We start from the raw sequence: 13,728 nt of genomic DNA, 5'->3' as shown, positions 1-13,728 counted from the left end.
TAACCAAACAGGAAGCACCAGGACTCTAAAGACTTGGACCTTCATCCTTTTGCACAGATATTGAGAGAGCCACTCACCCCTTTCCAGCAAACTCATGAACCCCCCATGTTTTTCCAGTACATCGACCGACTTCATAGAAGAGTCGTCAGAGACATGAATGTCCCTTGCAAGGTAAGTAAACCTCTCGGCGAGATTGACATCCTCTCCGCAGATGGACACAATGCTGATGGCTGTGTCCAGGAGATCATTAAAGACCTGGATCTTGGTTTTTATTCAGGACTCTCGCAAGCTCAGTCACTCAGACTCCTCGCTCAGTCTCTTGAGAACCCCGATCGGAGCCTCCATTGAGTCCACAAAGATCACAGCATCGTCGGCAAAGTCAGTATCAGTGAATCTTTCATCACCAGCTTATGCCCCAGAACTATTGGACCCCATGACCCTGTCCATGCAAGCACTGAACAGAGCTGGAGCTAGAAAGATGTTAAACTGCATCCCGCCCTGCAAGTGGTCCTCCGTCTTACAGGGAAAACTTAGGGGTTGGTGGCAGGATTGGCATTCCAGCCACCATAAAAACTTCACATACAGATCAGAAACGGCAGAACTCTTTTCTGTTCTCCTTGGGAGCAGCTCTGTTGCAGATGCCCTAATGAAGGCTGCTTGCATCATGAAAGAGGATGGTTTAAGGCCTCATCCCAGGAACAGTCAAGCCAATTAGGTCAGGCTTATTGGGTATCGGAACTGGTGTGGTGCTGAGGTGTCACTCGCTGCATGGCAGCACTTGGGTCCCCATTTGAGACAACCCATCGGTAGGGGTATGAAACGTCTTGGAACATCAGTGCCAGACCTCATAAATGCTCTATGAAATGAATAGGCACAAATTCCCAGTGAAGCGCACCAAAATCTTCTGGAAGCTGTTATAGCTGCAAATTGGAAAACAACTCCATATTACGTCTATTTGAAAGCAATGTTATTAAAGTCCCTTTTGGTGTAATGGCCACTCATCCCAAAACCATATAGTGTGTGTTAGTCCTCCCGAAGACATTTCAGTTTTTTGTGATTGTGTTACTATGCCACAAGAATGAGGCCACCAGTTAAGCCACTTTCAGTGGTACATTTAAAGAAAAAATGAGATCTCCTTAATCTTTCTACAAGTCAAAGTGGGGATTTACAGTGCTTCTGAGTGTGGGGCCTTAAAGTATATGGACAAAACAAAATGTTTACATTTTAAGTATGTAAAAAGATGTACCTGCCACCTATCCTACATATTTCAAGGTCCATTAATCTTGTAGTAGTAGGAGGAAAAAAAAATAATAATGTGAAATGAGATGTGTGATGTACTTTAAGCAGTCACAAAATATTATATGGTATCTTTTTGTTTTTATTTTAGCTTTGATGTCTGTGAAGGAAATGGCAAAGGGCATTACCTATGACAATCCAATAAAAACAAGGTTAGTACTTATAACACAGTAATTCATTCATACAGGTATTAGTTTGTGATGTGCATTTTTTCACATCTTGACGTACAAGTTTTAATCTTTCAATGCATAATGCTTGGTAGTGTTGATTGACAAAATTTGGCAAAGTGTTTTTCGCAGTGAATACAGATAGGCACAGTATGTAGTGTCTACCATACTATTTCCCTGAAATGTCACTGTTCGGCCAACTTAGACAAATGTTTTTTCTCTCCAGCGCCCTATGATGCTTTGCGAGGCCAGTGTGACATCGTAGAGCTGTATGCACAGAACTTTAATGCATGTGTACTGTAAGCATAATCCACCTTACAATTAGGTTGCATCCTGAGCATGCATGCGTGACATCATTACTCCAGCTGAATATACACCACACATGCATTTTACTAAAAAAATTATTTTCATTTGAGAGGTACATAAGCTGACCTTAATGAGACTATTACAAAAATACTTTGTTGTTCACAGGCACTAGCATACACTCCAAAACCCCAAATGGAATGTATAGCACTAATCATATCATACACAAGCTAGGTGTGAAGGTACACGCCAGTACGACGAAGCTTAAACAAGAAAGTGCCAGTACGAAGCAGCACAAACTGATATGAGTCCAGGTGGTCAAAACCACAGCCAACTCTCAGCACACTGGGTTTATATACAGTAAAGTAATGGGGTGTGAGCTGAATGCATGCACAATTAGGAATGCTGCACAGTAATTCATCAAAACAAACATTAGGAGTCTGAAACCCATCCTGAGTTAGAAAACACAAGACAATGTGAAGTAATAGTAATATCTAAAGATTTATTGCTGTTTACAAGGCGTTTGTCTTTTTGATGGAAGAAAAAGGTGTAAAGGATCTGCACAGATTTAGCGGTATCTATGGTATCTGTGTAGATCTTCACACTTCTTTCATTATTTCGTAAGAGTTATTTTGCTGCTTTTACATGCGGCCCACATTCCCTTGTCTTATATAGTCCCAGTTGAAGAGCAGGTTGCATCTCCAGCCACCGGGACTCTATTTGGTCATGTTGTGAAGATGGTAGTGCTTTGAATATTAGAACTCTGTAAGCGCAATGATTTAAATATATAGAACAGTAAAATACAACACCAAATCAGGGCAGTATGGAAAATACAAATTAAAAAAAAACAGTAATTCTTAAAATTTATTTTGACTTATTTCATTGCAGACAATATTGAACCCAAACCAAGATATTTCATGCTTTGTCTTGTCAATTTCATTTAATTTGTTAATATACATACATTATTGCATTTCAGACCAGCGACACATTCCAAAAACGTTGGGACAGTAAAGCATTTACCCCTTTGTAATGTCACCATTCTTTCTCATAACTCACGTCTTAAGGTGTGTAACAGTATGGGGTCGTCATGTCGCATTTTTTGTTTTAAAATTCGCTATACATTCTCCACTAGGGAAAGGTCAGGACTGCAATCAGGCCAGTTCAGTACCTGTACCCTCTTCTGTTGCCATTCCTTTCTAATGTGTGCAGAATGTGGTTTGCACTGTCTTTTTGAAAAATGCATGGTTGACCCTGGAAAAGTTGACATCTTGAAGGCAGCATATGTTGCTCTAAAACCTCATTGTACTTTTCTGCGTTAATGCTGCCATCACAGAAGTATAAGTTATCTTTGTCAAGGGCTGTGACACAACCCCCATGCCACGACCATAGCTTTTCATCTTTGGTCCAGAGCACGTGGCGTCCATTTCTTCCAATAAAGTCTGGAATACTGATTTGTTTGACCTCAGTACACATTTCCACTGTGTGGTGGTCCATCCCAGATGCCTCCAAGCCCAGAGAAGTCGATGCCACTTCTGGACATGGTTAACATTAGGCATCATTTTTGCACAGTAAAGTTTTAAATAGCATTTGTAAATGTTACTCCATGTTGTAGGGCTTGACAAAGGTTTGCCAAAGTAATCTTTTGCCCATGTGGTTATATCCGCTTTTAATGAGGGACAGTTCTTGATGCAGTGCCATCTGAGGAATCGGAGATCACGGGTGTGCAGCTTAGGCTTGCACCCTTTTCCTTTATGCGCTGAAATTCCTCTAGATTCCTTGAGTCGTTTAATGATATACAGTCTTTCTTCAAGGAACATTGTTTTTAAACATTTCAATAACATTTTCTCACACATTTTTTGATAAACTGGAAATCCTCTGCTGGTCTTTGCTCCACAAAGACTCAGCCTTTTGGAGATACTACTTTTGTATCAATTCATGATTACAATCACCTGTTGACATTACCTGTTTGAAATCACATCAGTTTTTTTTTTTTTTATAAAAAACCTCATTACTGCCGCTAATTGGCCCCCATCACAACTTTTCTTGGAATTTGTTGAAGGCCTGAAATGCAGGAATGGGTGTATATTAACAAATGAAGTGAAGCTGACCAGACAAAACATGAAGTATCTTGAATTCATACTGCCTACAATCAAATAAAAGTCAAACTGCCTCATTCTGCAGTTTATGTAGCATCTATTAATCCTGGTAAATGCTAAAATGCTTAATAGTGCTTTGTAAATTGTAAGATAAATTTGTGTGTGAAATATAGTAAAAAACAAAAGGTTAACAGTTCTTTGCAAAAGTTTGGAAGGGTCTGGCCAAATTATATATTTTATCTACTTCTGTAGTAGAATTAATAAGTACACCTTCAACAGTAAACAACCTAAGTCAGTGGCATTTTTATGAAGTTGTTAATGCTTGTATGAACAAAGCTAAGGGGAAGATGTGAGATTTTTGAGCTCTTTTGAGACCCTTCCTAATGGTGCTCCACCCGAAACGCATTTGACGCATCTGTCAAGGGTTGCTTGTCCATCACCGAAGCAACTGCAAATTCACATTCTCCCCACGTAACATGTCTGTCAACCAATGGGTGATGCAGGGAACTTTATGACTTGGCCACTGACCTGGCCCTGTTCCTGCTCGTTTGCTGGGTCAATGTGTATTGAAGTGGTAGTACCAATTTGAATAAATACCCGGACTATTCTTGATTTGATTGGAATAAAGTTGGTTTTCTTGAAGCCTTTGGACCCAGTGTCTTCTCTTGGGTGCAAGATAGTGACTCGCACATCACAAACGTATAGTTTATTTTCTGAACAAGACAATTTAACAAAAATAACAGTAAATGTGGCATTTGTAAATTTTTGGCCCGATTTTAGTTGTATTGTCTCAGAGCTCATTAGGTGTTAGTCTTCTCAAGGTATGTCAGCTTATGACAATTCCAGAGTGTAATAACTTTTTTGACTCTTCAAACATCGTGCAACATTCCCCAACCATGTCCTCTTCTAACAAGGTGACTGATGAATCTAAAAATTAACTGATGCCATCAAAGTAAGAAAAGCCATTAAAACAGGGGTGCCCAATGCATCGATTGCGATCGACCGGTAGATAGCAAAAGCAGTGCAGGTAGATCGTGTTGCATTCAAAAAAAATTTTTTTTAAACGTTAGTCTATCATATCTTATCCCTATGGCATTTGCCACTTGATTGACATACAGGGCGGCCAGTCTGAGATAACTTCTCTTCTAACACACTGGTCATCCCGCAAGCTACTGCAACACTCTGGCTGTGATCTAGTTAGCCTTCCAATTTATATCAACTAAAGAAGGAATTAAAAAAATTGTTTGGGGAGGGTATGGGCTGGATGTGGAATTGGAAGAGGATTTTTTTTCTCACAATGTCTCAATGGAAGTGCGTTTGTCTGATCTGTCAATCTATTATTGCTATTCCAAAGAAGGAAAATGTGGAAAGGCATTTTCGAACTGTTCATAAAACTACGAAATTGACGTCCTTCCAAAAAGCGATCTGAGAAAGAGAAAGGAGAGGGAACTAAGATTCTAGTTTCTTCAAAATAGCCACCCTTTGCTCTGATTACTGCTTTGCACACTCTTGGCATTCTAGCGATGAGCTTCAACAGGTAGTCACCTGAAATGGTTTTATTTCAAAGGGTGGCTATTTTGAAGAAACTAGAATATAAAACATGTTTTCAGTTATTTCACCATTTTTTGTTAAGTACATAACTCCACATGTGTTCATTCATAGTTTTGATGCCTTCAGTGAGAATCTACCACTGTAAATGGTCATGAAAATAAAGAAAACACATTGAATGAGGAGGTGTGTCCAAACTTTTGGCCTATACTCATATATATATATATATATATATATATATATATATATATATATATACACACACACACATACATATCTACATATATACACACACAGCTATTTCAGATCAGTGCAATACGCCGTGCTTGTTAAAACGGATGACTTCCGCTCTTACGCGTAAGTTTGCGCAGTATATTATGAACTATCGTATTTGTTCAAGTTCTATTTAAATTTTAAATAGAAGGAATTTTTATTTAGTCGACAGAAATATCTTTGGTAGGAATGGTAAAAACAGACAGGAATATTATTCGTGAATAAATCAACTCAAACTTATAATATTTTGCTCTCCATAAAAATATATCCTGTCAAAATTATACATTCAAATATGAACATGCTGCATAACAAAACCTAGAAATATAAATAAAATGTGTTCCTTTCAGCAATAACAAATCAAATCATTCAGTTGTCTTTGCTCATATGTCATTTTAGAGCTGGACGCCTGGCATCTTTTTGGCAACAAGTTCGTTTCTGTTTGGTGTGAGGTTCTGTGTTGTGGAGATTCTCAGGATGGATTGCAGGTGCTCATCAGTGAGGCTTACTCCTGTGTGCTGTTTTGTTAGTCTTTATCACTGAGAAGAGCTTCTCACACAGATATGTGCTACCAAACATGCACAAGGTTCGAGCCGCATGTAGACGGACTTTTTGTTCTTCAAAGTCACCAAAGCGCCGTGCAAACTCAGTGCGCCAGTTTATCAGCAAAGTGCGATTTGGGAACACCGTAGTGACGACTTGGTTTAACATTACTTGGCAACAGGGAAAGTGGGGCAAATTGCACTGGTGCATTTGTGTCTCCCATAAAAGCAGCTTCACTTGAAATCACTTTGTGATTGTGCACGGTTAAAACGTCCGCTGAAGTGTCAGATTCTTATTTAATTATGCTGCTTTCTGTATCTTCTGCATTGCATTCAGGTTACCCTGATATTTTGTCTCATAGTGCCGTCTTAGATTAAATTCTGTAATTACAGCCACATTAGCTCCACAAATGAGACACACGGGTTCAGTAAACATATACTCAGCCTCCCATCGGTTTTAAAGGCTCTATTTTCAGAATCAACTTTTCTCTTCAGCATCGCGGTGAGCTAGCTTCGCAATAACTTGCAGCATCATAAGGTAGACTTGATTAACGCGTAAGTGTTCGCAAGGCAGCTGAAGCGCTGCATTATGGGATCTGTAGTTTATTGTGTTACCAGCGCTTCATATACCCGGCTTTAATAACAATAATACAGTATATAAAATGATCTTGGGCCTGATATAATTACATGCCGGGTCGGATGTGGCCCGCGCCCTTGAGTTTGACACATATGGACTAAATAGAACTTGAAAAGATATATTTTTTCAAATGTGATCGCAATTCAGATAGAGTTGACGCAAGACTACAGCCTGCATGCCTCAATAAGTCATCCTTCCCTCACTCTTACTTTTTACCGCTCATCTAATTAATACACTGAGTATGGCTTTACCAAAACAATTATTGATGGCGAATAAAGTATCCATTATTTGAGTATGTAGATCGGGATAGAGATAGATATAGATATATATATATATATATACACACACACAGATATATATACAGATATATATACCCGCGTATCGCAGCGGAGAAGTAGTGTGTTAAAAAAGCTAGAAAAAGAAAAGGGAACATTTTAAAAATAACGTAACATGACTGTCAATATACAGTATTTTTTTTGTGAGTGTTACTGAGCTGTCATCAAGGATTTGATTATCATTATTTCTTTCAATCAGGTTCGTATTTGTAGGATGTGTTGTGTTCAAGTTACATTCCGGTTTGTCAATCGCTGTAAAGATGACAGGTTTCATTCATCGATTCGCTTCTTACTGCATCAATAAACAGCTCGCCTTCTTTATCTGAGACCTGACACACTGCATGCACGGTTTTTTACACTGTCTTTTTAGCGGACATTGACTTTTTCCAACGTGTGCTTTGTTTTGGATTTATGAATATGCTTGTATGTATCAGACGCCATATTTTTGCTGCCTTTTCAATTGTGTAATTCGGTTTTGTTCAGCCTTTGGAACTGTTGCTTTTATCTGTGCACGCGCCAGTTCACGGAGCCGCCGTGTACATGCATCGGTTCCCAGCTGTGCTGGTGCCATCTCGCTATGTCCATGGCTGTATTTAATGTTACCTTAGTCCTGGCACTTAAAACTTTCTCTCGCAGTTTCGCTGAGTTTGTGTCAAACACCACCCTGACTATCTCATCTTCCTCTCCATAAGCACAGTCCTTCACCCGTGAATATTTACCCGCGGCAGTTTGCTATTGATTGCCGCTGACGGACGGCCTTATATGGGCAGGCACTAAATTACAAACGCCAGCGCAGCCTGTCTATGAACTTAATTTAAAGTGTAGGTTTACATCGCAGCTTTGTTTCCGGTAGCAGAACTCATGAATATGGTTGTATATGTCACTGCCGCTTTCTTATTGTTTCGCTGCCTTCAATTATATAATGCATGTTTTCTTCAGTGCTTTTGAGGTCTTCCTGGTTTTCTATGTCCACTCACTCACTGACTCATCACTAATTCTCCAACTTCCCGTGTAGGTAGAAGGCTGAAATTTGGCAGGCTCATTCCTTACAGCTTACTTACAAAAGTTGGGCAGGTTTCATTTCGAAATTCTACCCTAATGGTCATAACTGGAAGGTATTTTTCCATTAACTGTAATGGAGTTGAGCTGGAATGACGGGGGCGGAGTTTCGTGACATCATCACGCCTCCCACGTAATCACGGAACTGACTGTCAACGCAGTGCGTAGAAAACCAGGAAGACCTCCAAAAGCGCTTAAGAAAACATGCATTATATAATTGAGAAGGCAGCTAAACAATAAGAAGCGAGCGAAAGTGACATATACTACCATATTCATGAGTGCTGCTACCTCGAAAGAAAGCAAGGTGTAAACCTAAACTTTAAATTAAGTTCATAGACAGGCTACCGCTGCTTCACATGCCCACAGGTAATGCGGGATACAAGTTTAATGAGAGGACGAGGATATAAACGAGAGTTTTGATCACTTTGTAACTAAGTTAAAATTGTAGGTGAAGGGGTGTGCTTATGCAAATTCCGAGAGACTGTGTTTGTGGGGGATTGACAGTTAAGGCGGGTGGGGAGTCACGCCATCATCTCCCTCCCATTCATCTCATTTCGCTGAGCTGAGCTCTGCTAACGCCGCCTTCCTCAAGCAACTTCGCCAGACTGCCACCAAATACTCACAGAAAAATCCACAAGTTAATACACACGCTGTCTCTAGAGTTTCTCCACACTGAATCCTCCAGGCACTACTTACAAAAGGTTACATTGACAATCGTGTTACGCTATTTTTAAAATCTTTCCTTTTCTTAGCACAAGCACAGCTGAGAAGCTTCATGCATGTGCTCCATAACGCTAAAAATAATGCATTTAATCACACTTTGCATTACAAGCACAGGGGAGCTTTTGTCAATGCATGATTTCCTGGTACACTGATTACATTGATCAGCGAATCCCGATTCATTTTACCCTCGCACCACCTTAGTTTGAGAAGAAGTATGAAAAATATGAGGTTAACACAGAAAACAGATCACCAATTCAAGCTTTATGAATAATCGATTCGCCATCAATAATTGTTTTGGTAAAGCCATCCTCCTTCCATTTTATAATTTTTCCGCCACTAGCCATGATTAAATGAACGGTAAAAAAGTAAGAGCAAAGCGAGGGTGACTTATTTAGGCAGGCATATATATGACAGCAACACTCATGACAATGTCAATCATGTTACGCTATTATTAAAATGTTTCCTTTTCTTTTCATTACTTTAACACACTACTTCTCCGCTGCAAGGCGCTGGTATTTTGCTATATATATATAATATATGAATGACCTCCAAAGAGCGCTGAGACTTTTGATATCATGAACGTGTCTGCAAAACTGTGGTCTCCTGCCCAGCAAAAGTCGAGCAGCCAGCGCTGCGCATAGCTGTGCCGCCTTTGAGACGCTGACTGCGCTTCTGCCTTAAGTCAAAGTGAGCACTTTTAATTTTTTCATCCTCCCCGCGCTTATAGCCCAGACAAGTGCAAACACGGACCCCTTTTCTACACCACGGCAAAATAATATTAAGGCGATTCACACTTTCTTTGCACGTATATGATTATGAGGTCCTCACCGGATTATGAAGACACGCACACGAGTGGAGGACTGACAGTGCCATCACAGCCGATTAATGGCGGGACGCCTCACCAGTCTACACAAGACCCACCGCGACTGTCCCCAAAAGGCGCATCATAACGCCAGCTTAACACATCTCTATACTATATAAAAGAAAAAGGCAACTTTCCTTTCTTTACACCTTTTTTCCTTTTATCCCAAACCAAAGCCTTTCTCTTAACACTGCAGAGGACACAAAACTAATTTTCTTTAAATGCCGGTAAGGCACATTACCAGAGGCACAAATTTGAACGCTCACATAGAAAATGTAATTTCTATACCACAGCCGTCGTAGCGCCTTTCAAAAGGGATCTACTACCGAGAGATGATCCATATACATTTTAGCTGCTGTTAGTTACTTACCTGTTGTGTTACACAGTCTTTAAAATGTAGTTTACCCAACCACTCCAGTAGTGCTCAATGTACCTGTACTTCTTAAAACGTTAATGTTTTACTGTTTAATAACTTATAGACTATATTTTATTATTTTTCCCTTGCACTCAGTGACCAAAGCTACACACATACACATATAGTATATATATATATATATATATATATATATATATATATATATATATATATATATATATATATATATGTATATGTGTGTATGTGTGTATATGACAGCAGCAATCCAAGCTGTGAGAAAACAGTAAAAGGAGGCGTGTCAGACGTCGTGGTACATTTTCTGATGCAGCTAGATCTAAAAACTTTGTGACGCTGCCCAAATACACAAAACAATTACTTTGACAATCATGTTACATTATTTTTAAAATTTTTCCTTTTCTTTTCATAACTTCTTTAACACATGACATCAAGTAAGCGCTGGTATTTTGCTATATATATATATATCACAGCTTACACTCATAACAGTGACAAAACAATTACATTGACAATCATGTTACGTTATTTTCAAAATGTTTCCTTTTCTTTCTCTTTCCTTCTTTAACACATTACTTCTCGCTGCCAAGCGTGGGTATTCTGTTAGTATATATATATATATATATATATATATATATATATATATATATATATATATATATATATATATATATATATATATATATATATATATATATATATATATATCTCGAGATCTGTCACCTCTGTATACGAAATTCAAGATAAGAGGAAAGTATGAGCGAAAAATTTGGATCTAAATACGAGCATTGGCTCGCGTAAAGAGCCACGAGCCAGGCTGTGGGTATGCGTGACGCGTTTCCTGATTCACCTCGACTCGGGGATTCACCCAAGCTGACGCTGCCAGCCCGTCAGCTCACTCAATGTTCCTTGTTCTCCCGTAGCGCGAGGATCTACGCGTTTGTGCGCTTGTAATTTCATTGTTTCGCTAGAGCAGTTCGCCGTATAACCGTATCCAAAAATATCGCGGACATGCAGACAGAGAATAGGAGACGATTGCCAGAGAGAGAGAGACACGCACAAGAGAGAAGAACCATCAGCTCAGTTATGATCACATGACGCTCAGCAGACAAAGTGTATCCATACTAAGTAAGCCAGCTAAATAAAAACAGGCTCCTTTTATTGTTATAAAAAACAACTCACAAACTATGGAGAAAATTACACAAAACAAACAAGGCAGGAGATCCACACTAACATAGCTGTCTAACTTCACAAAGTTTACAGCTAGATACAAACTATCCACATTTATCACTTAGATGGCTAACTTACAATTACATTTCGTTAATAAGCAACCAAAAACTCTCCATACCTTGCTCTGTCCTTCTCCTCTCACACTCTCTCTCTGACTTAAAACTCAAAGAAGCTTCATTTATAAACCTACACCCCACCCATAGCCCAGGTGAGTTAATTAATAAGCAACTTAAGTGGGTAATTAGGGCAGGACTCAATTAAGGTAAACACCAAATTAGAGTTAAAAAAACAAAAGTCTAGAGTAGGTTGTAACAGATATGATTAAGCAATGGCAGTTTGGGGAACCGAGGAGGTCTAGACAACATCTGGAAGACCAAGAAGACTGTCAAAACAGCTTGTATACTGTGTTGGAAAGCAAAACAAAACTGCATTATCATTATAATGGACTGCAGTTTTAGAAAAGAGTAGCGGTGCTGCATTACTTGCCATGGACATGACCATCAGAAGGCAAAATTACCTATGATCCCATCACAAAAAAAAGTGTCTTAAGTATATAAGAACCATCTGAATAAGATAGAGGTATTTTAGAACTAAGTGCTCTGGACAGAGAAGTTAAAATCCAACTATTTAGCTAGAACCACAAAAGGTTTATTTGGGTAAAAAAAGGAACAGTAAATTAAAGAAAAAAACACCTTGCTGTTAAGTATGGAGGTTGATCTTGTATGCTCTGGAGTTGTGAGGTAGGTGGTGGCACATGAAGTATTCTTCAAATACATAGAAGAAAGGATTCCATTAAATATCAACAAACCATTGAGGCGAAAGTCATATAGTTGGGAAACTGAAGCTGGAAAAAGTCTTCTACAACAAAAAAAAGAATGACCTGAAACACAATTTAAAATCTAATATGAAGCATTTAAAGAAACACAAGGTGAATGTCTTGGAATGTCACTTGAACATAATTAAAAGATCTGTGTATAGATCTTAAACATGATTTGCAAGACAGCTTGAGAATATCTCACAGCTGAAAGCTGCAAGGAAGAAGGGGGAAAAAATTTCCAAAACAAATTCAAACACTCATAGCTAGCTGCAACAAACATTTGCAAGTTTTCATTTTTCCCAAAGGGGGTGTTACTAATTGCTGACTTAGTAGGGTGCCAAAACTCTTGCAAATGTTATTTTTTTCATATTTCATTTTTTAGCTTATCAAATAAATCATAAATGTACATTAACCTTTCCATAAAAATGCAAGGTTGTCTTTACTATTTTTTTTTTTTTTTTACTTCAAATGTCATCAAAATATGTAATTTGGTCTGCAGTGCCCTAACTTTGCATACGCCATTGAAGCATAAATCACAGTGACATACTAATTATTGGTTATGTTTGGTTATATACAGAGTACACTGTATTAGAGTAAACAAAACATTTTATGTTTAGGCTATGACATTTGTATTTTTCTGTCTATGTAATTTTTTCCTCCAGTGGTAAAGTTCAATTTCTAGCTTTTAGTAATGATAAATATGTGCTGAAGATTTGTATTTGTTTTTTTTTTCTCTCTATGCTTTTTGTTATTTATGTAGCTGGAGAGCTCCTCGAAATATTATTAACATGCCACCAGCTCGTAATGATCGAGTGAGGAAAAAATACCATATTTTAGTAGAGGGTGAAGACATTCCACCACCAATCAAGAGTTTTAAAGAGATGAAGTTTCCCGCCGGTATGTACAGTAAAATGAAGATATTTACAACTGCGGGTCATAAGAGGTGTTGTGCTTCCTAGTATTTATAATATTAATAAACATAATAATTTGTACCTTTTATTTTGTGACAGTTTATGCAAAAATCAACATCGTTGAAAGATGAAATTAGAATCAGACACTTACTTTTTTTTTTTACTTTCTTAGCAATTTTAAGAGGTTTAAAGAAGAAAGGTATTGTTCATCCAACACCTATTCAGATCCAGGGAATACCAACAATGTAAGTCAAAGGTTTTGATTAAAAATGTAAATTTTAAATTTAAAAAATCTAAACTCTCCAAAGAAAAGATAAAACAACACTTCACTGTTCCGGTCCTGAATACTAATAAAGAGTTAAAAAAAAACAAAACAAAAAAAAAACACACTTGTCTGTGTACGTTTTTATCCAGAATTCCAGCCTGACCACTGTCTGTTTGGAGTTTGTAGCTGCTGTCGTTGTGTACATTACATTAATAAAAGATTGGATCAATATATATCTTCATTATAAATGTTGTTAGCAGGAGTAGAAAATACCTAATA

The 13,728-nt window shown here is 38.2% G+C and overlaps 1 protein-coding gene across 1 annotated transcript in view; it reads left to right on the top strand.

Moving 5' to 3' along the window:
* The window catches only part of LOC120542187 (probable ATP-dependent RNA helicase DDX41), a 51,929-nt gene that overhangs the window by 17,328 nt on the left and 20,873 nt on the right, over positions 1-13,728 (top strand). Inside the window, exons 5-7 of the mRNA XM_039774461.1 lie at positions 1,388-1,448; positions 13,034-13,170; positions 13,357-13,429. Of these exons, the coding sequence (XP_039630395.1) occupies positions 1,388-1,448; positions 13,034-13,170; positions 13,357-13,429 (271 nt within the window). The remainder of the gene's footprint in view (positions 1-1,387; positions 1,449-13,033; positions 13,171-13,356; positions 13,430-13,728) is intronic.

The sequence above is a fragment of the Polypterus senegalus genome, chromosome 13 (genome assembly GCF_016835505.1).
Source record: "Polypterus senegalus isolate Bchr_013 chromosome 13, ASM1683550v1, whole genome shotgun sequence".
Taxonomy (NCBI): domain Eukaryota; kingdom Metazoa; phylum Chordata; class Cladistia; order Polypteriformes; family Polypteridae; genus Polypterus; species Polypterus senegalus.
This window is presented reverse-complemented; position numbering and strand designations above follow the sequence as displayed.